This window comes from Choloepus didactylus, chromosome 4 (genome assembly GCF_015220235.1).
Source record: "Choloepus didactylus isolate mChoDid1 chromosome 4, mChoDid1.pri, whole genome shotgun sequence".
NCBI lineage: Eukaryota > Metazoa > Chordata > Mammalia > Pilosa > Megalonychidae > Choloepus > Choloepus didactylus.
Genome location: NC_051310.1, coordinates 51,936,869 through 51,963,902, shown reverse-complemented (window position 1 = coordinate 51,963,902; position 27,034 = coordinate 51,936,869). Strand labels below are relative to the sequence as shown.

General features: G+C 39.3%; 1 protein-coding gene across 1 annotated transcript in view; it reads left to right on the top strand.

Annotated features, from left to right (window-relative positions):
- The first annotated feature begins 3,272 nt into the window (after nucleotides 1–3,272).
- Nucleotides 3,273–27,034, top strand: part of LRRC9 (leucine rich repeat containing 9) — a 150,237-nt gene continuing 126,475 nt past the window's right edge. Inside the window, exons 1-6 of the mRNA XM_037832601.1 lie at nucleotides 3,273–3,733; nucleotides 10,880–10,960; nucleotides 11,212–11,430; nucleotides 12,272–12,412; nucleotides 12,970–13,033; nucleotides 13,335–13,405. Of these exons, the coding sequence (XP_037688529.1) occupies nucleotides 10,913–10,960; nucleotides 11,212–11,430; nucleotides 12,272–12,412; nucleotides 12,970–13,033; nucleotides 13,335–13,405 (543 nt within the window). The 5' untranslated portion in view covers nucleotides 3,273–3,733; nucleotides 10,880–10,912. The remainder of the gene's footprint in view (nucleotides 3,734–10,879; nucleotides 10,961–11,211; nucleotides 11,431–12,271; nucleotides 12,413–12,969; nucleotides 13,034–13,334; nucleotides 13,406–27,034) is intronic.

Below are 27,034 nucleotides of genomic sequence, written 5' to 3'. Positions count from 1 at the left end.
CACAGTTACAGTCTTAAGGCCACAAAGCATCCAAGGTAACACCTCAGCAGTCGGGTACCTTCACCGGAGGATGGCCAGTGGTGTCCGGAAAACCTCTGTTAGCTAGGAAGGCAGCTGGCATCTGCTCCAAAGCTCCGGTCTCAAAACGGCTTTCTCCCAGGACGTTCCTTTCTAGCAAGCTTGCTTCTCTTCAAAACATCACTCCCAGCTGCACTCTCTTTCCCCCCCCCCCCCCAGTCAGCTCATTTATATAGCTCCACCGATAAGGGCCCACCCTGAATGGGCGGGGCCATGCCTCCATGGGAACATCTCATCAGAATCATTGCCCACAGCTGGGTGGGGCACATTCCAAGCAAATCCAACCATCACCAAAACGCCTGCCCCACACAAGACTACAAAGATAATGGCATTTGGGGGACACAATACACTCAAACTGGCACAACAGGAATGGTGAGACCAGGACTCCTGCAAATTTGCTTTATGTAAGCGCCTCTCACATATCTTCAGGTGGGAGTTTGACTCCCAAGCCTCCCATTTGGTCTGTACCCTTCCTTTTGCCAGATATTAAAGCCATCCGTGGTGTCAGTAGGACTGTAGCACCTTCCCCACTGTATACTCTAGGTCCCTGTCTTTGCTTCTTGGGGCTGGAGATGAAGGGTAGAGCTAAATGAATGGGATAAGTGGAAGTAGCATGCCACAGGGCTAATTGCGTCTGAGTGGCTCTAGACAATAATCTTCAGGATTTGAGGCAGGGGCAAGGTTTATATAAAGAAACATTGTTAGGTCATTAGCTAGGAACTGCTGAGAAGTAGCCAGGATTAGACTTGCAAGAGATGTATTGAGAAAGGAGCAGAAGACAGGGAGAGTTTTTACATACAATGGACTCTCTTTACTAGTTCCTTATCCCTGTCTGAATCCAAATCCTTGAATATGGTGTTTATTCTTCCCAGGGTACATACAATAGCATGCCCTCTCAAGGAATTTTGGTTTGGAATTACTGCTCCAGATCTTTGACTCTGCACTACTTCAGATAAATACCCTAATGCTGTGCATCACAAGGAGTTGGATGTTTATAGAATAAACCATTTTTGCTAATTCAGGTTTTATAAATTCCAATCTTCATATAGTATTTAGTTTGCTTAAGATGGAATTTAACTTTAATTGAAAATTCCTCTAAGTTTGCAGAGGAAAAAAATATCTGCCTGCTTCCTGCTTTTCCAAAGAAAATGGAGGGGGGTCATTAAGCTATGGGCTTTCTCGAGGTCTGGTACAACAAATAAATCTCTATTATTTTCAGATTCAAGATACTTTTACCCACAAATAAACTGATTTAAATGTGTATGATTTGGCCTTTGTCTAGGAGTATAAACAGAGTGATGAATGAAATGAGGTCTTATTTCACATTGTTTATTTAATTTACTTGACTTTTAGTGGTTTCGATTTCCACTGTTTTTTGTACAGACATAAAACCACATCATAAGCAAACTTTAAAGTGAGAAAAGGAGATTAACAAAAACGGTCTCTATCTGTATTCTTCCTTATGGCTTTTAACAGTAAGCATCTCTTGCTCCAAATACCATGTGGAATGTGTTAGAAACAAGCAATTCTTCCTTTAAGAATTACTCTGGACAAAGACTTTGGCAAGTCACTAGTAGTTGATTAGCTTACAGCTATCTAGGAACTCTGACTCAATTGCTGACTGGCCAAATTCTTGAGCTTTGCCTAGAAATAATATTCTTAAAATTATCTGTTTATATAATGTAAAAAAAAATTGTGTGTGAGCTCTCTCCCACTATTTTTTACTGATTAGGAAAGTTACAACAGATTTCTAACAATATAATTTAACGATTTCTATATTGTCATCCAAAAGAATTGCAGCTCCAAAATGAGAAGCTTGATGTAGAAATTCACCTAATTTCTGATCCAATTTCTTTATCTAAAAGTGCAGAAATCTAAACTACAGTCTTCTACTAAGTCCTTATACACTGTGAAGGAAATTTTTCCCTAAAACAGGTCACCTTGTTCAACTAGGTTTTCAGAAAGGATAGAAGTACAAATATGAATCAGATACTTCTGGTATTTGTTTTAAATCCCTAAGCCACAAATATTTTAATTATTCAAATAATTAACATCTATAACAGATGGAACTGAAATTTCTATGAAATAAAAAGTAGAGGGAAAATTAGTTTACCTTTTTCTATGTGCTTATGCATGTTTACAAACAGTTAATATTACAGATAACAAAACTGAAACTCGGAATATTTGTTGAACTATTGTGGTCACTGACAGTTGTTAGATGAATGGAAATAATTCTTTAAATGTGCACTTCTATATTTTTCTTGAGAAAGCAGTTCAAAACTATAGTCTATTGAATGAGGAGGCCATCTGGTGACGGAAAACAACACTACAGATACTATTTTGCATGTACTGAACGTCATAAATATTCTACACATAAGGACTGAACCACAAAGAGTAGCGCTGCCCAAACGAAACATAACGCAAGTCATATATGTAATTTAAAAATATCTAATAGCAAACTTAAAAAGTAAAAAAGAAACAGGTGAAATTAATTTTAATATTTTTATTTAACCCAATGTCAAAAAATTATTTCAACATGTAATCAACATAAAAAAATATTAACGAGATAGTTTACCTTTTATAATCATTCTAAGTCTTCGAAATATAATGGATATTTTACTACACATCTCAATTCGGATTAGCCACATTTCAAGTGCTCAACAGCCATTCGCGGCTAGTGGCTACCGTGTTGGATAGCGCAGATCTAGAGAATGAAATGAGAATTGTAGTCATTTTAGTTAGCTTTTTATTAACTTCATTCACTTCTCTGCCCCTCTGTCCACTCTTTCAAAAAAAAGTTTCTCTTTTCTCGCTTTAAATACTACTTGATTTAGTAACTATTTTTCGCCTCCGGAATGCTTTGAGCTACTTCAAAAAGGCACTGCAAAACCCGCGAAAATCAATTCATCTCCTCTCTGGACGGCACCGGGGCGTTGGTTTGCCTGCGCAGACCTTTGATTCGGTCGCTGGGCGCACAACAGCTTCGGGCTGCGGCCGGGCTAGGAGGCCTACCAGCTACTTTCCTGGAAGGCGGCGGGGCGCGGGCCGCGGGAGGCTGCGCCGTGAGATCAAGGCCCGACCGCGTCCTGGGCCGCCTTGTGACATCACAGCGCCATTCCTTCGGGTTTCAAGTCCAGTGAGGCTCGGGGTTTCCCGACCCCGAGAAGCAGAGATTATTCAATGTGAGAGAGCAGGGGACGGAGGCAGAAACGGCCAGACTAGGTCCCCGCCACCATGTCCACAACTTGTTGCTTCCAGTCCGGTCGTCGGATCCTGGTGAAGGCAGGTCGAGGAGAAACGTTCGTGAAGATAGAAAATGACAGAGCGAGCAAGAAGCTTCCAGCCATTTCCTAGGATCACCAGCGGAGGTCTTCCGGCTGGACCCTTGCTTCTGCTGATTGGTTAGAGTTTGCCACCACGTGACCCAGGCTCGTTTCAGCCGCTGCTTTCCCCGCCCCCTTCATCCCTTTCCCCACCCGGAGGTCGCAGGAAGCGGAGGGCGGGTTTCCTAGGCAACCGCAGCTAGCAGTGTGTACACACCAGGCCCGGAGCTAGCGAGGGTGTGGTGCCTGCTGCTCCAAGACAGATATCAGGAGGTTGAAGTGGGCTTTGAGCGGTCTCGGGTTGCCCCAGCATCCATCCTCTCCAGGATAGGGTGAGTATCTGTCACCTGGCGGCTTTCGGGCGTACCTCACCTGTACGCACGGCCCGGGAGTCTCCGCCCCTCTTCTCCCTCCCGGATCACACCTGGAGGAAGATGGGAGTGAAGCAACAATGAGGTCAGGGACCCCGTATAGTTGCATTGGAGATAATAATGAAAGACAGTGACGTGGCCTTATATGAGGGAGTCAGCGTTACTGGAGCAAAGCTTAAGAAGAGGAGAAAAGGGAGAGTGGCCCACAGCCACCTATGCAGCCTTCACTGCACAGGTAACGGTCGTGGGCTGGGAGAACCAGGTGCTCCTTGGCCAAATCTGATACTGCTCACCTCCAGGAGAAGGGCGTTTGTTTGGCCTATCGGTGATAATGGATGAACTCTGATTCCTTTATGCCTAAGAGAGAAAACAATTGGAGCATTCAAGACTTCTAGTTTGCAGAAAACGAATTTGGTTTTCTCAGAATGACACCTTACCCAACACTCATGGCAGACAGAAATAGTACTTAACTCATTATTATACCCTGACTGGCAGTGTAAGAGCAAATATTTCTATAATTATACTATGTAGGAGTCTGTGGTATGACAATTAACTCAGATCATTCAGTAAACTTTTATTGAACACCAAGAGCACTGTGATAACTTCTTAGTCCCTGCCCCATGAACACGTAGCGATATAGGAAGACCTGCAAGCATCACAGTGCAGTGAGAGAAGTGCTATATACAGGGCATATACAAGCCTTAAATGGAGTCAATGTCAGGTTGGAGTCATTCAAGAATCCACACAACACAGCGAGTCAGTTTAAGTATAAAGTTTAAGATTTATTAGAGGAAGAAAGCAGGTGGGAGACAGTGAAAAGAAAGAAAATGGCTCCAAATCTCATTCTGGGAGCCGCATTTTTTAAGGAAAAAAAACCCACATTGGGAAGGGTGTCTGCTGAGTGGTGTCCTGTGCCTTGATTGGGTGAGTGCCTATCAATTTCTGAGCTGATTGGTTGCTAGGGTTCTGACACACTATTCTTTGAAGCAGCTGTGTTATCTGTCTAGAGAGGGCAGGCCTTTCTGCATGCTTGTGGTTGTTCATCTTATGGGCATAGCTGACCTTGCTTCATCTGCCTTTTGGGGGTTGAGGTACCACTTTGGCTGGAACAGCCTTGAACAGCCTTCATCCTTTAGTTTATGGTGCATCTGGTTTCTATGAGATAAGCTGTGGGGTCCCTAGGTCAGAAATTCCTTCTATATGCTAGATTCTTTTTCTGGAATCTGACAGTCACAAGGAAGAGAAAGATTATGATACTCCTGGAGAGACATAAAGCCTTCACAGAGAAGACCCTTGATTTAAATCTTTAGGAATGTATGCAACATGCCATAAAGTCAAGGGAAAAAGACATGTAGCATGCGGACACCATGTATCTCAGGATACAGGAGTAACCCAGTCCATTCAGAAACTATACCAGTGACCAGAGCATAGAGTACTCTGGGGAGGTGGTGAGAGATGAGTTTGAAAGTGAGACAGGAGTCAGAGCATAGGGGCTGTGAATACATTCCAAGGGGAGTAGTTGAGCAGATTTATTTTCGGGAGGCTGACCATCACAGTAGTATAGAGGATGGATTAGAGGGAGATGAGAGTACAGGCAGGGCATCCACTTAACGTGAAGTGATGGGGGCCTTAACCAAGACAGGCAGTTGGGATGGAGAGGAGGAAGCATGTTTGATAAGAGTTTAATAAGTATATGCAGAAGGATTCAATGAATGAGTGAATGTAGCGGAAAGAGTGGTTGGAAATAAGTCTCAGTTTTGTGACTTAGACTATTAGAAGGTGTCGTATACCAAGAGAAGGAATTAGGAGGAGCAGGTTGGTTGAAAAATAAATTGAGTTTAGTTTTGGACACTCTGAATTCAAGATGCCTGTGGCACACTCAGGTGTAGTTTCCCATATGGACAGTTGGATTTGTTGCCCAAGAAAAAGGAAAACAAGGATTAGTAATTTTTCATCAAGAAGTAGATACCTGATCTGAAAAGGTTGGAAAAGAACAGGTAGAGAGAAACCAAGGAGAAAAAGTCAAACCAAAGAAGAAAATTTAAGAGAGTCATCAAATGCCATGATTAAATCAAGTAATGATGAGAGCAGACACACGTCCAGTGGCTTTGGCAATTAGAAGATTGTTGTTGACCTTGGTAAAAGAAGATGAGGTGGCCTGAGGTGGCCCCGGTTAGATTGCATTGGGTTGAAGACTGAATAGAGGTAGTGAAGTGTTGTCAATGATGACTTTATCTAGAAGTCTTTCTGTGAAAGTGTCTAAAAATAGCCATTTAGACAAGACTACAGGTTAGGAGGGACTTTTTTTTCCTTAAAAAATAGAAAAGACAAAACAGTCACATACAGAGGGGAAAGAGATCTTAAAGAAGGAAAAATGAGAATATAAATGAGAAAGGAAGGTTTGATAGAGCAATGCTTTGAAAGAGACAGAAGAGGATGGGATCAGTAGCACAGAACAAGCGATTAGTTTTGGGTGAGACGAAGGATACTTCTAGTAAGGCAGCAAGAAGAAGAAGAAATACATCTTCAGGGAGATAATGAATTAAAGGACTGTATATCTGATGGCACCCCTATTCTTTGTGAAGATGAGGGCAGGATCATCTTCTGAGAGACAGAACTTGAGAAAAGGGCTAAAAGTTTAGAATAGTCACAATGGCATGAATCCCAGATCTGTATCTTTAGTCCTACTTACTCTCTTGGGAGAGGAAGTTGATGAGGAAAACATAGACATTTGTTGTTGATGGGCCAACTGATTTTGGAGGCCACACATTTGTTGTGACTTCATTTCTGGGCTGTGTATGTGAAATATTCCATCAGCACTCCAAAGTTTAGAAGAATGGTGACTGGATCAGTCCAAGCTCCCGGTGGCTTCTGGAGTAACTAGAGAAGACTTGGAGCCTCTTAGAGGGACAGGCTCTGTAAAAATATTTCCCAAGGTGCAGGAGGAGGTGGGTTGTGGGCAGGCCAATAGGACACTTACCTCTTGATAGAGTCAGAAACTTCATTCGAAGTCTTGTGTCTGTTTGTGACTGGAGAAAACATACAAGTCTTCTAAGAACCAGTAAGGTCTAGGCTCCTTGTAGTTCATATGTAGTTATATAAATTATATGATTTGGGGTTTTTAAACTAGATTTTGTTTTGTTAGTTAACTAATGAAATAGAAGAATATATTTTTTTCCTAAATGATGGCATTGATGAAGTGAAAGTAAGGTGAAGTGAGAGGTAAGACTGATGTGGTGGTTTGGAGCTATATGTATCCCAGAAAAACATGTTCTTAAATGTAATCCATTCCTGTGGGTGTGAACCCAGTGTAAGAAGGACTTTTTGATGAGGTTACTTCAGTTAAGGTGTGGACCACCTCAATCACGATGGGTCTTAATCCTATTACTGAAGTCCTTTATGCAGAATGAAATTCAAAGAAAGAAAGGCATAGGAAGCAAGTAGCTGAAATTAATTAGAACAGAAAGGAGAGGCCAGGAGAGATTACCATGTGCATTACCATGTGACAAGGTATCAAGGATCACCAGCAGCCAGCTCCAGATCGTCTGTCTTTGGGAAGAATGCATTGCCTTGATGATGCCTATATTTGGACTTTCTCTTAGCCTCAAAGCTGGAAGCTAATAAATTTCCATTGTTTGGCCTAACCCATTTCATGGTATTTGTTTGAGCAGCCAAGGAAACAAAAACAAAAAATTTTTCTATTAAGAAAAATTAGATACTTAAATAAATGGAAAGCTATGCCTTGTTTTTGAACAGGAAGACTCAATACTGTAAAGATAGTAGTTTTTCCTAAATTGATCTTTACATTGCAATCTAAATCAAAATCCCACCTGGAGTTTTTAAAAACTTTACAAAATGATTATAAAGCTATTTGGGAAAACAAATATGAAAGATTAGTCAGGAAATTTCTTAAAAACGATGAGGTGGGGATTTACAGAGTAAATCAACATAAACTGTGGTGCTGGTACAGGAATGCACAGAGCTAAGGAAGAACGCAGTTATGAAAGTCCAAATTAGGTCCAAGTGTATGTGATAATTTAGTATATAATAAAGAGAACAGTTTAATTTTTTTTCTGGGGTAGATATCTCTGCTGTAATCTAGACAACTTGGACAAACATTTGGTGGTTTGGGGAGTTCTTAGGCAGGCTTGTGTCCCTTATGTGGTGGTGGGCAGACAGGCTCTCCTTTGGTGCTCTCAGACCATTAAACCAGAAAGCAGGGGCTCCCCTTCTTATGACTGTAGGTGCTATAAAGCCCCTCTTCACTTGGTGTACTATTTAAGTAAAGCTAGGAAAGACTGTGGCCTGCCTTTATGTATGGGTCTTTGATGGAGTATCTAAATTCTTTTGGTTTGTTCCATGCTAAATGCTCCTTTGCCTGCCCTTCCTTGCAGCCTGTGCTGTAATATTTTGGGTTGTCCAAGAATGGGGTAAAGAAGGAGTTGCCAAGGGCAAGCAAGGAAGGAATGAGTGGCATGAGCTTTAATACAGATCCATCATGTAACCACTTCTCACTCCCACCCTATTACCACGCTATGCAAAACCACCATCCTCCCTCACATATTGTTACAATGGCCCCCGAGCTGATCTCCTTGCTTCTGCCCTGGACCCCTACAGTCTGTTTTCAACACAGCAGCTGGAGTGATCCTTTTCAAAACTTAAGACAGTTCATGTTACTCCTCCACCCAAACTCCTCGTATAGTGTTCCATCTTCCTCATAATTAAATCTAAAATCCTCAGGATAGCGTGTCATCTGCCTCCACAATGCCTCTCTGACCTACCGTCCTACCAGCCTCCATTTCCCCCACTGTGCTCCAGCCACATCATGTCCCTTGCTGTTCTGCAAACAAGCCCAGCACACTCACCCCATGTTGTTGCTCTTTCCTCTGCCTGGATGCATTTTCCCCAAATTTCCTCATGACTCACACTTCCTCATTTCCTTCAGTTCTTTGCCCAGATGCCACCTTATCAGAGAAGTCTTCTTTTTGCCCCCACACCTATCATTCTCTAACTGGAAATATTAGGGTCCTCAGTAAATATGCTAATGAAAAGCATATGAATGCACAGAGAGTTCAGTGTCTTCAGATAATTTGTTGGCTATATTTTTCTTGTGGTGTTAGCTGGGGTCCCACCCGTCCTCTGCTTGACGGGATAGGACAACTTCCCAGTTTGAAAAGTCTGAGTACAAATGCAGATGGAGTGCAGTACTCTGGTGGTAGCAGATCTCCCTTGATTTAGCCCCTGATGGGTGTCTCACAACTGCTACCTTCTCACCCAGTACTGCACTGAGTTTGGGGATTTTTTTTAAGGATGGTTTTGGGAAACTTCTTCCCCTAATACCTTAAATTTGGGGGTGGTTTGTACTGACAGGGTTTTCTCTCAATCTGATGTTATCTGCTTCATTTTTGAAAGAATTTTCTCCACGTTTCTGGTCATCAATGGCCTTTTCTTAGCACTGCTACACATTTCTTATTTTCATATTTCGGTAGTCATTTGGGAAGGGATGGTAAGAGAATACATGGGCTCAAATCACTATCTTTTCTTAAAATTTTAATTTTTATGTGTATCCATGCACATATAATTTTACATAAATGAATAAAGGTGATCATATATATGCTTTTAAAATAAACATTTAAGTAAAATTTTATTCAAGGATAACATGCTTATAGAAATGAGACATATCTTAAGTATATAATTTTCTCAAATTGAACACACTCCCTTTATACAGCACCCAGATCAAGAAATACATCTTTATCAGTGCTCCAAAGCCTCTCTCTTGTCCTTTCCTAATCACCACTACTGAAAAGTAACCACTATTCTGACTTTTATTGCCATAGATTAGTTTGTTTTCAAACTTTATGATTGGAGTCATACTATATGTATTCATTGTTTGTATGTTTTCTTTTGCTTAATATTATGTTTCTAAGATTCATCTATGTTGTTGTATATAAAAATAATTATTTTTCTCATTCCACTCCTAGATATAAACTAAAATAAATGAGTGCCTATGTTCTGCATAACAAAAATGTTCAGAGCAGCAGTATTTAGCCCCAAACTGGAAACAGTCCAAATATCTGCCTATAGTAGAATGAATTTATAAATATTGTTATATTCATACTAATGATGCTTTTTTAAACATGTAGTTTATTTCTCTTTTCCCTTTCTGCCTAGATACCCCCACCCAACTTCTCATTTCTGCTCAAATCACATCAGTTTTCATCCACATCCAAGGTAACTTATGATGACAACTTAGTATATATATTTCCATATTTTTCTCTTTACATAATCGTATGCACATGTTCACACACACACATATATGTACATACACATATCTATGGGGGAGTTGTTATTGTAGAAAATGAGATCACAGTATATGCCTTTCTTATGCATCTTGCTTTTCTCACTTGGCAATTTATCATATTAAATCTGGGATTCCTATATTTTTTTAAATAGCATATGACTGGAGTAATATAATAAGAATATTAGAAATTGTGAAAAACTGGGTTAAATTGTATGAAAATTGTTTAGGTATTAATTGATTTATGTTATCTAGGATGAAAGAGAAGTTGGTGAATTCATTTTAATAAACATTTATTACCATGCTTGGTATGTTGCTAAGCCCTGAGGATTTTTCTCTTTGCTCTCTAAATATATTTAGGGAACTGCGTTCAGTTTTGGACAGCGCAGTGTAAAAAAGATATACAGGAGCTCGTTCAGAGTAGAGAAACAAGAATATCTATTGAGAGAACCAGTATATCTATTGGGCGCTAGAGAGTGGTGTTGATGAGAGATGACTGATTTCTTCGATTATTAAAGGCCAATTTTGTGGAGTTATACTTGTTTTATTTGAACCGAGGAGTAGAATGATAACAAATGGGGAGAATTTATGGGGAATCAGATTAAATTCAGTATCAAAATAACTTGCTAACAGAAGACTTCAGAGGTAGGATGGGCTGACTGTCTTGGGGTCCAAAAGGGCAAATGGTAATGACTATGTGAAGATTTCAAGCAGTAGGTGGTGGTTCAACCTAAATAGCTTTAATATTCCTTTCAACTGGGTATGACATGAATCTAGTATTTACTTTAATTTTTTATTTTCCTTGACAGATATATTATTATGACCATTACTTTTAGTGGAAGATGACTGAATGTGAAAACCTAAACCACGAAGAAATAATTAAAGAACTGGTGAGTCTTTCAGCTGCATTTGCAAGGATATTAAATGGAACATTTCATACTCCTTTATGGATGTTGAAAGATTATCTGGAGATCTTTTCTACCCCACAACTTTTGGAAACAGAAAAATTATATATGTGGCACAACTTTCTCTCTAGGAAGAATACAAAAATGGCTTCAGTGCAGTTGACAATTTATAATTTCTAACGGCAAAAATCATTTTTGGATTGTTTTAATAACCCTTTTTCTTTCTTTTAAAACAGTGTTTATGCAATGGTTTATCTTATGAGGCTATTGGACAAGAAGGATCAGATATTTTAAAACTGGAGATGTTTTTCTCAGGGTATCCCCGTATAGTTGGATTATCACTATTTCCTAATTTAACAAGTCTCACAATAATTGCTCAAGATATAAAAGAAATTTCAGGGTTAGAGACTTGTGCACTACTTAAAGAACTTTGGATTGCTGAATGCTGTATAGAGGTAAGTCTAAACATGACCTTCCATGGAGAATTTTATCCTGAATTCTTTGACTTTAGAAAACTAATTCATTTAAACATAGGTATGAGTCAAGGGTCATAACAGGTAAAAAATGGGCAAAAAAAAAAAATAGATTTATACAAAATTAAAAAAAGAAATAAAGAACCAGAACAGATATATTCTACTTTTTAGTAATCAGATCAAATAATACCCATATCCAGTATTGGTTAGTAGTGAAATTGGTTTATTTAGACATTCTTGGTTATGTGGAAATTAGAGCATCTATTTTGAAAAGTAATATCACAAAATATATTGAGTCACAGAACTGTACTTATCTTTTGACTCAGAAATTCCTATCCTAAGATGTTATTCTAAAGACATAATTCAACAGCACAAAACTACTGTATGCATGAAGATATTTGTTGCACTAATATTTATAATGGCTAGAAATTGAAACATAAATATGCCACACATAGGGTAATTCTTAAGAATTTGATCAACTTCATGAAATATTTTGTAATTATTAAATATTAAAATTCTAAAGATTATGAAAACATTTTATGTTGGGAAGTCAAAAAATCACAAAATTTTACATGCATTATGATTATAACCGTATAAGATAGATACAGAGTTGATAAAGTTTAAAGAGAATATTTAAAATTGAAAACAGTTATATTTAGGTGGAGGGATTATGTGTTTTTTCCTTTAAATTTTTGGTTGATTTTGTTGGATACTGATTTTGCAATAAAATAATTTTTAAAAGAAAATGTACTCAGAAGCCTATTTTATTAAAAAGATTAATGGCAACGTGGAAATCAATACTACTCAATATCTTATTTTACAGAAAATTGGAGGTCTTCAAGAATGTAGAAATTTGGAAAAATTATATTTATATTTTAACAAAATTTCAAAAATAGAAAATTTAGAGAAATTAACCAAATTGGAGGTCCTTTGGCTGAACCACAATGCAATTAGAAATGTTGAGGTAAGATCATTTTGATGATTTGTATGTAAGGTAAATCACTATTGTAGAGTTTAAAACACTGTGCTCAAGATCATGTATTTGAGTGACAGATATCCATGACTTATAATTATTGTTGTTAAAAATAAGTAACATGTATATAGCATTTTTTAATGTACACAGAGCTTCATATACATCATTTCCTTTACTCTTCGCATCAAGCCTGGGAGGTAGGTGTTATTATTCCTGCTTTGCAGGTTTTAAAAAGAAACTTTAAAGAGATTACATAATTTGTCTAGGATTGTGTAACACCCTGTGTGTGATGTGTTATTTTTCCTATTCCTCCCCTTCTTTTCCTCTCTTCTCCCCTCCCTGTTCCCTTCTCCTCCAATAATTCTCTCCTGGTTCCAGTACAGAGAAACAAAGACAGCTTCAGGGCGGCACCCACTTCCCTCTGTCCTTGTGAATTACAAAGCACCCAATGCTCAGAGAACCTAGTGAACTAACCAGATTGATTAGATGATTTGTAAATACAAATTTTAGTGATTTTTTTCTTAATTATATGTTGTCTAAATTTTTAGGGCTTGCAAACTTTGACGAACTTAAATGATCTCAACCTTGCTGGAAATCTAATAAGCAGCATTGGTATGTACTGTTTCACTGGAAATCTAAGATAATGCTGCAATAATATTTTTCAGTATAAAAAATACTCTAGATTTCTTTCTTTTATACTTCTTTTGTAAGCTATCTTTGCAAGGCATTTCTAAGCCTATGGATTATAGAAGGTGGAAATATTGTCTATTAGTTAGTTGTTATTTATTGTGTTATGATACTGACTTATGTGTAAGAAATGGTGACCATTTGCAACTCATAAACATAACAGGCTATGAACAAGAGGTAAAACAAGAAATTTAATTTTTCTTTCATCTTGTTTTTTAAATTGAAGGTCGATGTCTTGACCCCAATGAACACCTGGAAAGATTAAACCTTTCTGGTAACCAAATATGTTCTTTCAAGGTATGTTTAAGTGGATTAATTCATTTTTATTTATCAACATGGATAGTGAACCATCTTACTGAAAAAAATTGGACTAAATTTCCCTGTTTAAGGAACAATTCAATTGTTTTGGATTATCTGATGCTCCAGGAATCGTCAGTGGGCTAAATGGGCCTTATGATCTGAAACTATTAAAACCAAACAAATAACCATTTACTTGGCTTTTAGGACAGTACTTTATTTTAGTTTCCTCTGATCTTTCTGGCTACATCTCTTGAGTTTTCTGGTTTCTCATCCTCTCTTAGCATCTAGATAATGGATTTTACAGGTCAGCCCTAGGATCTTTTCTCATTTCTGTCTCTACTATTCTCTAGATAATCTCATCTTGGCTTATTACTTTAAATACCATTTATTACTAAATTGCTCCTAAATTGATACCTCTACTTTCCCTGACAATTCCCCAAACTATAGACATCTGCTATCCAAATGCAAACTGATTTGCCCTCCACCAAACCTTCTCCTGTAGCCTTCCTCATCTCTTTAAATGGCATCCTCATTCTTACAGTAACTTAAGAAAAAATCAGAATCATTTTTGACTCCTCTTATTCCATCGTATCCCACATCCAATCCATCAGCAAATGCTATTGGCTCCACCTTCAGAGTCCTACCATTTCTTACTACCTGTATCACTAACAACCTGGTTCAAGACACCCTCATCTCTAACATGCATTATTGCAAAAGCTTCCTAACAGGTATCCCTGTGTTTACCCTTTTCATCTACTATCAATCTTTTTTCCATACAGCAGCCTGATCCTTGTAAAATATGTCAGGTCAAATTACACTTCTGTTCAAAACCCTCCCTTGGCCTTTCATCTCTTTCAGAGTAAAAGCTAGTTCTTACAATGACTCAAAAGACACTACATAATCTACACTATGTCTCTAACTTCAGCATCTACCACTGTCTCTTAGGTTTATTCCATTCTAGCCACACTGGTCTCCTTGGTGTGTGTGTGTGTGTGTGTTTACTTTTTTTAAATTCAATTTTATTGAGATATATTCACAAACCATACAGTCAGCCACAGTGTACAATAAATTGTTCACAGTACCAATATATAGTTATGCATTCATCACCACAATCAATTTTTGAACATTTTCATTACCACAAAAAAAGAATAAGAATAAAAATCAAAGTAAAGAACAACAACCAAAACATTCCATAGCCCCCATCCCTCCCTATAATTCATTTACTTTTTGTCCTCATTTTTCTACTCATCTATCCATACACTGGATAAAGGGAGTGGGAGCCACAGGGTTTCCACATTCACATGGTCACACAGTGTAAGCTATATAGTTATACAGTTGTCTTCAAGAATCAAGGCTACTGGGTTGCAGTTCAACCATTTCAGGTATTTCCTTCTAGCTATTCCAATACACTAAAAATCTAAAAAAGGATATCCGTATAATGCATAAGAATAACCTCCAGAATGACCTTTCAACTCTATTTGATATCTCTCAGCCCCTGAAACTTTATTTGGTTTCATTTCTCTTCCCCCTTTTGGTTCAAGAAGGCTTTCTCAATTCCATGATGCCTGGCCAGGCTTATCCCCATGAGTCATGTCCCACGTTGCCAGGGAGATTTACACCCCTGGGAGTCATATCTCACATAGCGGGGAGGACAGTGAATTTACCTGCAGAGTTGGCTTAGGGAGAGAGGCCACATCTGACCAACAAAAGAGGATCTCTGGGAGTGACTCTTACACACAATTATAAGTAGGCTTAGCCTCTCCTTTGCAGTAATAAACTACATAAAAGCAAGCCCAAGATCGAGGTCTTGGCCTTCTAAATTGGTAGTCCCCAATGCTTGTGAGAATATCAGTAATTCCCCAGGTGGGGAAGTTTAATATTTCCAAATTTTTCCCAAGTCCCTAAAGAGGGCTTTGCAAATACATTTTTATTCTCTGCCCAAATTACTCTGGGATGTATCAGGGCTTTACATTAACCTATACAAACCAACCAGATTTCACTCCCTATTCAAAGTTCCATGTAATTATGGTGTTTAAATAAACTGACCATACAAGTTAAATTATATAGTATGCTACAAAAAAATACAGATTTTTGCACCAACTAAACATCTCTTCCTTTGGTCTCACACAGAAGTTGAAGTTTTAAAACACTATCAATACCGTTCTTTACCCTTTAGTCTGGTTTACCTTAGTCCTAACCAGATCAGCTTCATTCATATCTTTAATTGAAGCCGGATCTTTTCTTCAGCTTTTTTAACAGTTGTTGTATGGTTAATACTGACTTTCATAGCTGCAGAACACTAGCTCTGAGTCTCAGAACATGGATACCCTAAGTTCCAGGGAGTGACCAGGTTGTACACAAAGAGCTCAGCATCTCAGAATTTAGAAATAGCTGTTACAACTCAGGAATAGATGTAACTGCTGTAAGAGCTTACAATCTAGGAACCTTTACAATAAACTTTCTCCTGATAACCTATGCTCTCAGATTCAATTCTCAGAGTTTGCACATTATAGTTAGTCCATATTAGTGAGGCATTATAGTATTTGTCATTTCATTTCTGGTTTATTTCACTCCACATATTGTCCTCAATGTCCATTCACCTAGTTGCGTACCTCACAACTTCATTCCTTCTTATAGCAGCTCAATATTCAATTGAATATATACACCACAGTTCACCGTTCCATTTGTCAGTCAATGTACCCTTAGGCCACCTCCATCCACTGCAAATCATGAATACTGACACCATAAACCCCACTGTTCAAACGTCCATTCATGTCCCTCTTTTCAGTTCTTCCAAGTATATACCCAATAACTGAGTTGCAGGACCATATGGCATCCCCATGCTTAGCTTCCTGTGGAAACAACAACACTGCCCTCCAGATGGGCTGCACCATTCTACTTCCCCACCAACGATGATTAGGTACATCCCTCTCTCCACATTTTCTCCAGCACTTGTATCCCTCTGTTTATCTTTTACACAGTTTTATTCACATGCCATACATTCCCTCCTAAGTAAACAATCAGTGCTTCCCTGTATAATCACATAGTTATGCATTCACCACCACTATCTATATGAGGATATTTCTATTTCTTCCAGAAAGAAAGAGAAAGAGGTGAAAAAAGAAAAGAGAAAAAAGAAAAAGAAAGAAAAAAATGACAACTAAAAAACAAGTGAAAAAATAAAATAAAAAGGTCAAACGACACCACCAATTCAAGAATCCTATAGCCCTCCCTTATATCCCTCTCTTATAGATACTTAGCTTTGGTACATTGCCTTGCCTTTGTTACAGTTAATGGAAGCATATTACAATGTTACTGTTAACTATAGACTCTAGTTTGCATTGATTGTATTTTTCCCCAATACCATCCCATTTTCAACACCTTGCAAAGTTGATATTCATTTGTTCTCCCTCATGTAAAAACATGCTTATATTTTTATATTTAATCACAATCATTGACCACTCTAGGTTTCACTAAGTTATACCTTCCCAGTATTTATCTTCTGTCTTTTCTTCTGGTGTCCTACATGCCCCTAACCTTCCTCTTTCAACCATACTCAGAGTCATCTTTGTTCAGTATACTTACAGTATTGTGCTATCCATTTCTGGATCTATACAATCAATTCTGTTGAACATTCTGTATTCCTTCAGCATCAAATGCCTGATCTTTACCTTCTTTCTATCTCCTGGTTTTCATTTCTGCACTCTTGTCCAACCCTCTCTCTCCTGTCTGTTCCTATCTGTCTGTAGTATTTCTTATGAGGAGGTCTCCTGTTTATGAATTCTCTCAGTATCTGTTTATCTGTAAATATTTTAAACTCTCCTCTTTTTTTTGAAGGACAGTTTTGCTGGATATAGAATTCTTGATTTGAAGTTTTTCTCTTTCAGTATCTTGAATATATCATACCACTGCCTTCTTGCCTCCATGATTTCTACTGAGAAATCCATACTTAGTCTTACTGAGCTTCCCTTATATGTGATGGATTGCTTGTCTCTTGCTGCTTTCAGAATTCTCTTTTTGTCTTTGACGCTGCTTTCAGAATTCTCTTTTTGTCTTTGACATTTGACAATCTGATTAGTAAATGTCTTGGAGTATGTCTGTTTGAATCAGTTTTGTTTGGTGTATGCTGAGCTTCTTGAACCTGTAATTTTATCTTTCATAAGAGTTGGGAAATTTTCACTGATTATTTCTTCTATTATTCTTTCTGTCCCCTTTCCCTTCACTTTTCCTTCTGGGACACCTATAACGTGTATATTCATGCACTTCATTTTGTCATTCAGTTCCCTGAGCCCGTGCTCATCTTTTTGCATTTTTTCCCTATCTGTTCTTTTGTGTGTAGGGTTTCAGATTTCATGTCCTCTAGTTTGGTAATCCTTTTTTCTGCCTCTCCAAGTCTGTTGTGTGTATCTCCATTGTGTTTTTCATCTCTTCTATTGTGCCTTTCATTCCAGTAAGTTCTGCCATTTGTTTTTTTCAAGCTTACAAATTCTTCCGTATGATCACTTAGTGTCTTCTTTACATGCCTCATCTCTTTTGCACATTTTCTTTCAACTTGATTTAGAAGATTTGTTTGAACACCTTTAACTAGTTTCAACTCTTGACTCTCAGTTGAAGTGTTAGTTTCTTCCTTTGGGCCATATCTTTGTGTTTCCTGGTGTGGCTTATTATTTTTTGCTGTCTAGACATCTGATTTTCTTGATTAGTTTATTCTGAGGGTTGCTCTCTCCCTTTCACCTTGGAATTTTGTTGGTTTTCTTTGATCTCTTATATTTCTTTGTTTCTCTCACTGGCCAGTTGTCAGATTGGCTCTGTCCCCCAGTCTTCCCCCAAATTCAGTTACCCACCATGGCCTGCACAGGGATGGGAAGTAGGTACTGGGCACCCCAGCAAGTTCACTGTGTGTGTGGTTACATAGATCTGCTGGCTTCCAGTGCTGCTCTGTTTTCTGCTGGTCAGCAAGACCTGGGTTTGTTTTAGAGCTTTGCTTTAGTAGTTTGGTTGTCTATATTTCTCAGCCAAAACAGGGCTGGGTTTCTGTGCAGGCATATAGACCAGATCCTGTGGTCCTAAAAAAAAGGGTCTGGAGCACTTTTTTTAAAAATTCAGTTTTATTGAGATATATTCACATACCATACAATCATCCAATGTGTACAATCAGTTGTTCACAGTACCATCATACAGTTGTGCATTTATCACTCCAATCTATTTTTTGAACATTTTCCTTATACCAGAAGTGAAAAAAGGAATGAAAAATAAAAGTAAAAAAGAACACCCAAATCACCCCCCCCCACTTCCACCCTATTTTTCATTTAGTTTTTTGTCCCCATTTTTCTACTCATCCATCCATACACTGGATAAAGGGAGTGTGATCTACAAGGCTTTCACAATCACACTGTCACCCCCTGTGCCAGTTTGAATGTATTATGTCCCCCAAAATGCCATTATCTTTGATGTAATCTTGTGTGGGCAGACCTATCAGTGTTAATTAGATTGTAATTCTTGGAGTGTTTCCATGGAGATACACCCCACCCAACTGTGGGTGATGACTCTGATAATTTCCATGGAGGTGTTGGCCCACCCCTTCAGGGTGGGTCTGAGTTAAATTACTGGAGCACTATATAAGATCAGACAGAAGGAACAAGCTGCTACAGCCAAGAGGGACAGTTTGAAGAAAGCACAGGAGCTGCAGTGAGAGACATTTTGAAGATGGCCGTTGAAAGCAGACTCTTGCTCCGGAGAAGCTAAGAGAGTACAAATACCCCAAGTGCAACTAAGAGTGACATTTTTGAGGAACTGCAGCCTAGAAAGGAACGTCCTGGGAGAAAGCCATTTTGAAACCAAACCTTTAGAGCAGATGCCAGCCACATGCCTTCCCAGCTAACAGAGGTTTTCCGGACACCACTGGCCATCCTCCAGTGAAAGTACCCAGTTGCTGATGTGTTACCTTGGACACTTTATGGCCTTAAGACTGTAACTGTGTAACCAAATAAACCCCCTTTATAAAAGCCAATCCATTTCTGGTGTTTTGCATCCCGGCAGCATTAGCAAACTAGAACACCCCCCTTGTAAGCTGTATTGCTATACAATCATCTTCAAGAGTGAAGGTTACTGGGTTGTAGTTTGATAGTTTCAAGTATTTATTTCTAGCTATTTCACTGCACTAAAACCTAAAAAGGATTATCTATATAGTGTATAAGAATGCCCACCAGAGTAACCTCTCGACTCCATTTGGAATATCTTGGGCATGGAAACTTTGTTTCGTTTCATTTCTCATCCCCCTTTTGGTCAAAAAAATGTTCTCAATCCCACAGTGTCAGGTCCAGATTCATCCCCGGGAGTTATATCCGATGTTTCCAGGGAGATTTACACCCCTGGAGTCAGACCCCATGTAGGGGGTAGGGCAGTGAGTTCACCCACCGAGTTGGCTTAGAGAAGAGAGAAGGCCACATCTGAGCAACAAAGAGGTACTCACAGGGAGACTCTTAGGCACAATTATAAGTAGGTTTAGCCTCTCCTTTACAGTAACAAGCCTCATAAGGGCAAGTCCCATTATAGAGGGCTTGGCACATCAAACCATCAGTCCTCAATGTTTGTGAGAACATCAGCAACAATCTAGGTGAGGAAGCCCAATACCTCTACTTTTTTCCCTGGCTCCTCAAGGGGGCCCTGCATATATATTTTTATTATCTGCCCAAATTACTTTGGGATGTGTCACTATTTCATGCTAACCTATGCAAACCTACCAGGTCTCACTTCCTATTAAAAGTTCCATGTAATTACGGTATTTGAACAAACTGTATGAGTTAAATTGTTTAGGAATATAGCTCTTGCACTAACTAACCATCTCTTCCCTTGGTCTCACATGGAATTTGAAGTTTTAAAACACAGTCAGTATTGTCCTTTACCCTTTGGCATGATTTGCCTTAGTCCTAACCACATCTGCTTCATTCATATCTCTAGTTGAAGTCTGGACTCTTTTTTAGTTTTTTTAACAGTTGCTGTATGTTCTAATACTGACATTCATATCTGCTGAGTTTCAAGTGTCACACAGATACCCAATGTTGTAGAGACCGGTCAGGTTATATGCAAAGGGATCAGCATCTCAGAGTTTGGAGATAGCCATTACAATTCAGGAGTAGATTTGACTGCTGTAAAAGCTTAGAATCTAGGGACCATTACAATAATCTCTCCCCTCTTAGGCTGTGCTCTAAGATTCAATTCTGAGTTTCCACATTTGTGGTTAGTCCATATTGGTGAGGCATTATAATGTTTGCTTTTGTTTCCAACATAGTTCACTCAAAATGCTGTCTACACATTCCATTCACCTCATTCCATGTCTCACAGCTCCACTCCTTCTTGCAGTTGCTCAGTATTCCATTGTATGCACCCACAACAGTTCACCATTCTGTTCCTCAGTCAATGTACTCTTAGGCCACCTCCAATCATTGCAAATCATGCATACTCTCTCCATAAATGGAGCATCTTTTTAAAAGTGTTTCTATTCCCTTACATTTTCCAGACTATCCAGCAGATGGTGCGGTTTGGTAACTTAATTGTTCTCAGAGGCTGCTTTGCCTCCAAGTACAGGCTGTGTCTACACAGGTGAGCTGAAACTGCAGGATTCCTACGCCCTCACTTTGCCAGCTAAAATCTGGCTCAGTGTGGGGTACAACTGTGGCAGAGTAGTCTGTCAGCTGACCCAGTACTCCAGCCATCCCCAAGGCAAGGAAATGGCCAGCTGCTGCTTCCCTCAAGGGTGGGGGAGGAGTTTTTAGACCCAAGGCTGGAAACACAGTCTCTGTCCACATTTTCTCAGTTTCTTTGTCCCTCACTGATCTGAGCCTTTTAAATGTCCTCCCCTGTCTCCTGGGTCTGCAAACAGTGGGTGTATGTCTCACTGCTGTGAGAGATTTTGAAAGCTGTGTCCCTGGTGGGAGGGGTCCTGTCTGCTGATTCAGTGCCTTTCTCACACTGAAACTGAGTGAGGGGAAGGGGAGAGGACTGGCTGGTCTGGGACAGAAGATTCCTAGCTGATACTTCTATTTCTTCAGTTCAGCATCTGCAGGGTCCTTCTCCAGTCTATGTCTATACTCCAGAGTTTCAAACAATTCAGAATTGTCATTTTTATCATTGAATCTCTGAAGAAGAGTTTTCAGTAGCTGTTTCCCCTTGCTGTTCTTTGAATATATCTAGCACACACCCACCTTAGGGCCTTTGTACTTTCTGGAATTTTCTTCCTCAGATACCTTCATGGCTCACTCTCTTGTTTTTTTCAAGTCTTTGTTCAAATGTTATATTCTTAGTGAAATCTTCCCTGCCCAATTTAGATAAAAGAGCAACAAACCCTGATACCCTCTCTAACTTGCAGCACTCCTTATCACCTTTTCCCTCCTTTAATTTTCTTCTTGGCACTTATCCTTGCCCCTTACTAGAATACAAGATCCGTGAGTATAAGAACTTGGCCTATTTTGATCATCACTTTATCTGCAGGGCTTAAAACAATGTTTGACATGTAGCAAATCACAATAAACATTTGTCAAACAAATGAATGAAAAAAAAAACCAACCAAACAAAAGGACTTAATGTTTATGGCATATAATGTGGGTTAAAATATATGACATTAATAATTTTGAAATAATCAAAGTGAAGATGCATATTCAACCACTTCCTTCAGAAAATATTAAGGAAAGATGAATGAATCCACTATAGAAATAATTTTGAATTGATCAGTATTAAAATGGGCATTCTTTTATCTGTAAGGAAAGATATAAGAAAACATAAAAAAACTACTATAGAATGAGTCAGAATGTATACCTTAAAAATAAATATACAGAGAACCTAAGGTGGCAGCTAGGTGAGACAGGGCAAAAACAACACCTCTGTGAAAAATACTAGATAAAAGCCAGAAAGTGGCCCAGAACACCAGTTCCAGCAATGCACCAGCTAGACAAGGTCTGCTAAATCCACAGGGAGTGTGCATTTGGTGAAACCGGGAGTCTGCATTCTGAAACGAGTGAGTAAGCTGGCTGAAAGTCCCGCGGCTGTGCTGCGGTGTGGGGAAACTGCAGGTTGGCGTTTGGAGATGGACTAGTTCTTTTTTTAAAAAAAACAAAAAACCCGGGAGCGGCTGCAGATATGGCAGTGAGAACTGTGCAGTGAAGCAATGCAGGAGTGGGCTGTAGCCAACACCTCAGTGGCTGGCATGGAGGATAGCCCTCCCCACACCTGCTGCTGATTGTCTCAGGGACAGTGGGACAGAGGGGAGCCAAAAGAAGAAAGAAACTGTGCCCTTGCAGACATCTCCCCAGCAGCCTGGGGATGCTCCTGCCCGGGGCCGGACCCACAGCCCAGAGCCAGGCCAAGAAACCCAGTGTGACGGGGAGTCTTTCCTGCAGCACTGCATACATGCCACAGTATCGGTCGTGGACACCTTTAGTGCACCCACAGCTAATTGTTCCACAGCTGGGAAGGTGGAGCTGTGCAAAAAGGGGGAAATTAACATGCCCCATTAAACTATCTTTAAAGCAATCTGGGAATGCCCCTGCACGGCCCAATGGCCTAGGCTTCCCTGGATGCTGGCATGCACTTGTGACATGAAACAGCCTTCCCTCAGCAGAGGTCCTGGAAGAGCACGGCAGGGATAGGGGACCTGCTCGGAAACCCAGGGTCCCTACACGAATACCAAGGACTTGTGGGTCAGCGGCAGAGACGATCTGTGGCAAGACTGAAATGAAGGCTTAGACTCGTGTAACAGCCTTAAATCTCCAGGAACACCTGGGAGGTTTGATTATTAAAGCTACCCTGCCTCCCTAACCACCCATGCACATGCCCCACATTCAAGGCGGACAGCACCAACAACACACCCAAACTTAGTGCACCAATTGAACCCCACAAGAATCAGATCCCCACACACCACAAAGACAAATTTGGAGAAAACTGACTTGAGGGGAATAGGTGACTTGTGGATGCCATCTGCTGGCTAGTTAGAGAAAGTTTAGAGATCGGTATTTTTTTATATCCAGAAAGTACCCTATCAAGTAAAGCAAATGCCTAGAGGCCAAAAACAACAGAAAATCTTAAAGCATATGATAAAACCAGATGATATGGAGAACCCAAACCCAAACGCCCAAATCAAAAGATCAGAAGAGACACAGTACTTGGCAAAAATAATCAAAGACATAAAATCACACAATGAGAGCATGGCACAGGACATAAAGGACATGAAGAAGAGTATGGCACAGGATATAAAGGACATAAAGAAGACCCAGAAGAGCATAAAGAAGAAATTGCAAGAGTAAATAAAAAAATAGAAGATCTTATGGAAATAAAAGAAACTGTTGGCCAAATTAAAAAGACTCTGGGTACTCATAATACAAGATTAGAGGAAGCTGAACAATGACTCAGTGTCCTCGATGACCACAGAACAGAAAATGAAAGAACAAAAGAAAGAATGGGGAAAAAAATTGAAATTGATCTCAGGGATATGATAGATAAAAAAAAACATCCAAACTTAAAACTCATTGGTGTCCCAGAAGGGGAAGAGAAGGGTAAAGGTCTAGAAAGATGTTCAAAGAAATTGTTGGGGAAAACTTCCCAAACCTTCTACACAATATAAATACACAAAGCATAAATGCCCAGTGAACTCCAAATAGAATAAATCCAAATAAACCCATTCCAAGACATATTCTGATCAGACTGTCAAATACTGAAGAGAAGGAGCAAGTTCTGAAAGCAGCAAGAGAAAAGCAATTCACCACTTACAAAGGAAACAACATAAGACTAAGTAGTGACTGCTCAGCAGCCACCATGGAGGTGAGAAGGCAGTGGCATGACATATTTAAAATTCTGAGAGAGAAAAATTTCCAACCAAGAATACTTTATCCAGCAAAACTCTCCTTCAAATTTGAGGGAGAGCTAAAATTTTTCACAGACAAACAAATGCTGAGAGATTTTGCCAATAAAAGATACTTCAGATACTAAAGGGAGCCCTACTGACAAAGAAACAAAGAAAGGAGAGAGAGATAGAATTTTAACAGACATATATAGAACATTACATCCCAAATCACCAGGACACACATTTTTCTCTAGTGATCACGGATCTTTCTCCAGAATAGACCATATGCTGGGACATAAAACAAGCCCCAATAAATTAAATAAAAAAAACAAAAACTGAATGTATTCAAAGCACATTCTCTGATCACAATGGAATACAAATAGAAGTCAATAATTTTTGATTTGTAACTCCACTATTTACTTCCTACAGGATATAAAATACATAAACTCTGATGACAAATCAGTGGTCTTGGACTCAATGCAAAATATGTCATTTTTGACAAGAACTATATAAAGGTGGGGGAATGTAGGAGTATAGGAACATAGTTTACGTGTCCTATTGAAGTTAAGTTGGTATCAAAGAAAAACAAGATTGTTATGGATTTGAGATGTTAAATTTAAGCCCCACAGTAAACACAAAGAAATTGTCAGAGAATATGACCACAGAGATGAAAACTAGAGTATCGGTTACGAGAAGTAGGGGAAGGGGCAATGGAGAGTTAAGAAATGAGTGTAAGGTTGCTGTTTGGAGTGAAGGGAAATTTCTAGTAATGGATGGTGGGAAGGTGATGGCGTTGCAACATTCTGAATGTGATTAATCCCACTAATGGAATGCTAGGGAGGGGTTGGAATGGGAAGATTTAGGCTGTATATGTGTTTCCACAATTGAAAAAGAATAAAAAAAAGAAAAAGACAGTCTAAATAGACAATGACAATTAAATGCCAAGGATGAGCCTGGATGGGATCTGAGGATGGAAGAGTGGAGGCTCAAAGGGACACGGTGGGGACATGAGGGAAAAAAAAAAGGAAATATAGAATATAAGCTTTTTATCAGTGTTGAATTTCTTGAACTTCTTAGCTACATTTAATGGGATTGCATAAAAGAATGTTCTTGTTCATGGGAATTGTATATGTGAATTATGTTGTTTGTTCAAGGATGTGTGCAGCTTGCTCGCATATGTTCAGAAGATAGAGCGATAGATGATGGATGATAGATAGGGAGGGAGGGTGGGAGGGAGGAAAAGAAAGAAATGGCAGTGTGACAGGATGTTAAAGTTGGTGGATCAGGGTATCAGGGGAGGGGGGTCGTGGTGTGCTGGGAGTCCTGTGTATGGGTTTTGTATTGTTTTTGCAACTGTTGCTGTAAGTTTGGATTTATTTCAAAATAAAATTTTAAAAAAAGAAAGGGAAAAAAAGAATATGGAAACCTGGAAAAAAAAATATACAAATTTTACTTTATTGGTCAAAATCAAGAGGAAATATTTGATATGAACCTTGAAGGATAGAATTTCAACAAACACTGCAGGAGGATAGTTTGGATACTGGGAAGGTATGAACTGTAAGAGGGAGAACAGTATGCTCAAAGGAGGTAAGAAAGCAAGGGGTATATTTGAGCAGCATCACTGTTTCATTGGAGTACAGAGTATATGTAGGAATACTGGAAGTTAAGTTTAGAAACTCAGTTGGGTTTTGAATGTGGACTGTATTCTATAGACAATGGTGAGTTGTTGAAGTTTTTGAGCAAGGAAGTGCTGTGATCAGACACGTTCCTTAAGGATAGTAATCTGGAAGTAATGTTTATTAGTTTGGGTATGTTGGAAACAGAAAAACCAGTTAGGACATTATAGGTTTTGAATTTGCATGTGTTGGTAGCTAGTAGAATGTGAGGAGCAAGAGAGTCAAAAACACATCTGGGATTACAGTTCTCAGTGAGTTCAAGAAGATAATGTCACTAACAATAAATATACACATCAGGAAAAGTGGCTTGTTTGGGAGGAAAGGTAATGTATTTGGTTGTAGAGTACCAGTGGACCACCCAGGTGAAGTTTTAGTAGATAGTTGGAAATGAGGGGCTGAAATTCAGCCAGAGTCAATTTAAGAATCATTAGAAGACGTTTCATATGAATGAAATGGCCATAGAAAATGAAATGTGTGTTCTTGGAAGATGCATGAATTTAGGAGATTGGAAAACAGGGAGATGCTTGTAAGCAATGGAAAAAGAGCTATCAGAGAAGCTGAGGACAGGCAGATGCTATGTCAGATGCTGAAAGATAAGAGAACTTTAAACAGGTGGTCCACAGTATCAAACAATATAGAGGTCAGGGATGAAAAGAACAGAAATACGTGCCTTGATTTGTCGTGGAAGCAACCAGGCTTATTCCAGGCCCTGTCTTGAGGAAGAGTCATAGTAACGGGACCCTATCTGCCAGGCTAGTGTGTGTTTAGCAGTAGGTTTGATAGCTTACTGGCCCTTAACCAGTTGGCTCATTAGTGAACTGGGCTAGCAAGCACCTGGCCATGCAAGCAGATGGGAATCCTTGTGATGAAGAGAAACTTAAGGCAGACACTGAGTATCAAGAACTGTGAATGGTCTGGGATTTTACCCTATTTGCCAGCTAACAACCTAGCATGTTACTGTTTCGTGGATGCTAGCAGAAGACATGAGACTCTTGAGTCAAAGGCAAAGGACTTTACTAGTCATGACACAGCAAACAGAAAAGCATGATGCTGGTTTGCTTTGATTCCTCATGCCTTCCAAGTCCCATGAGGGTGACACTGCTGGCCCTAGATGGG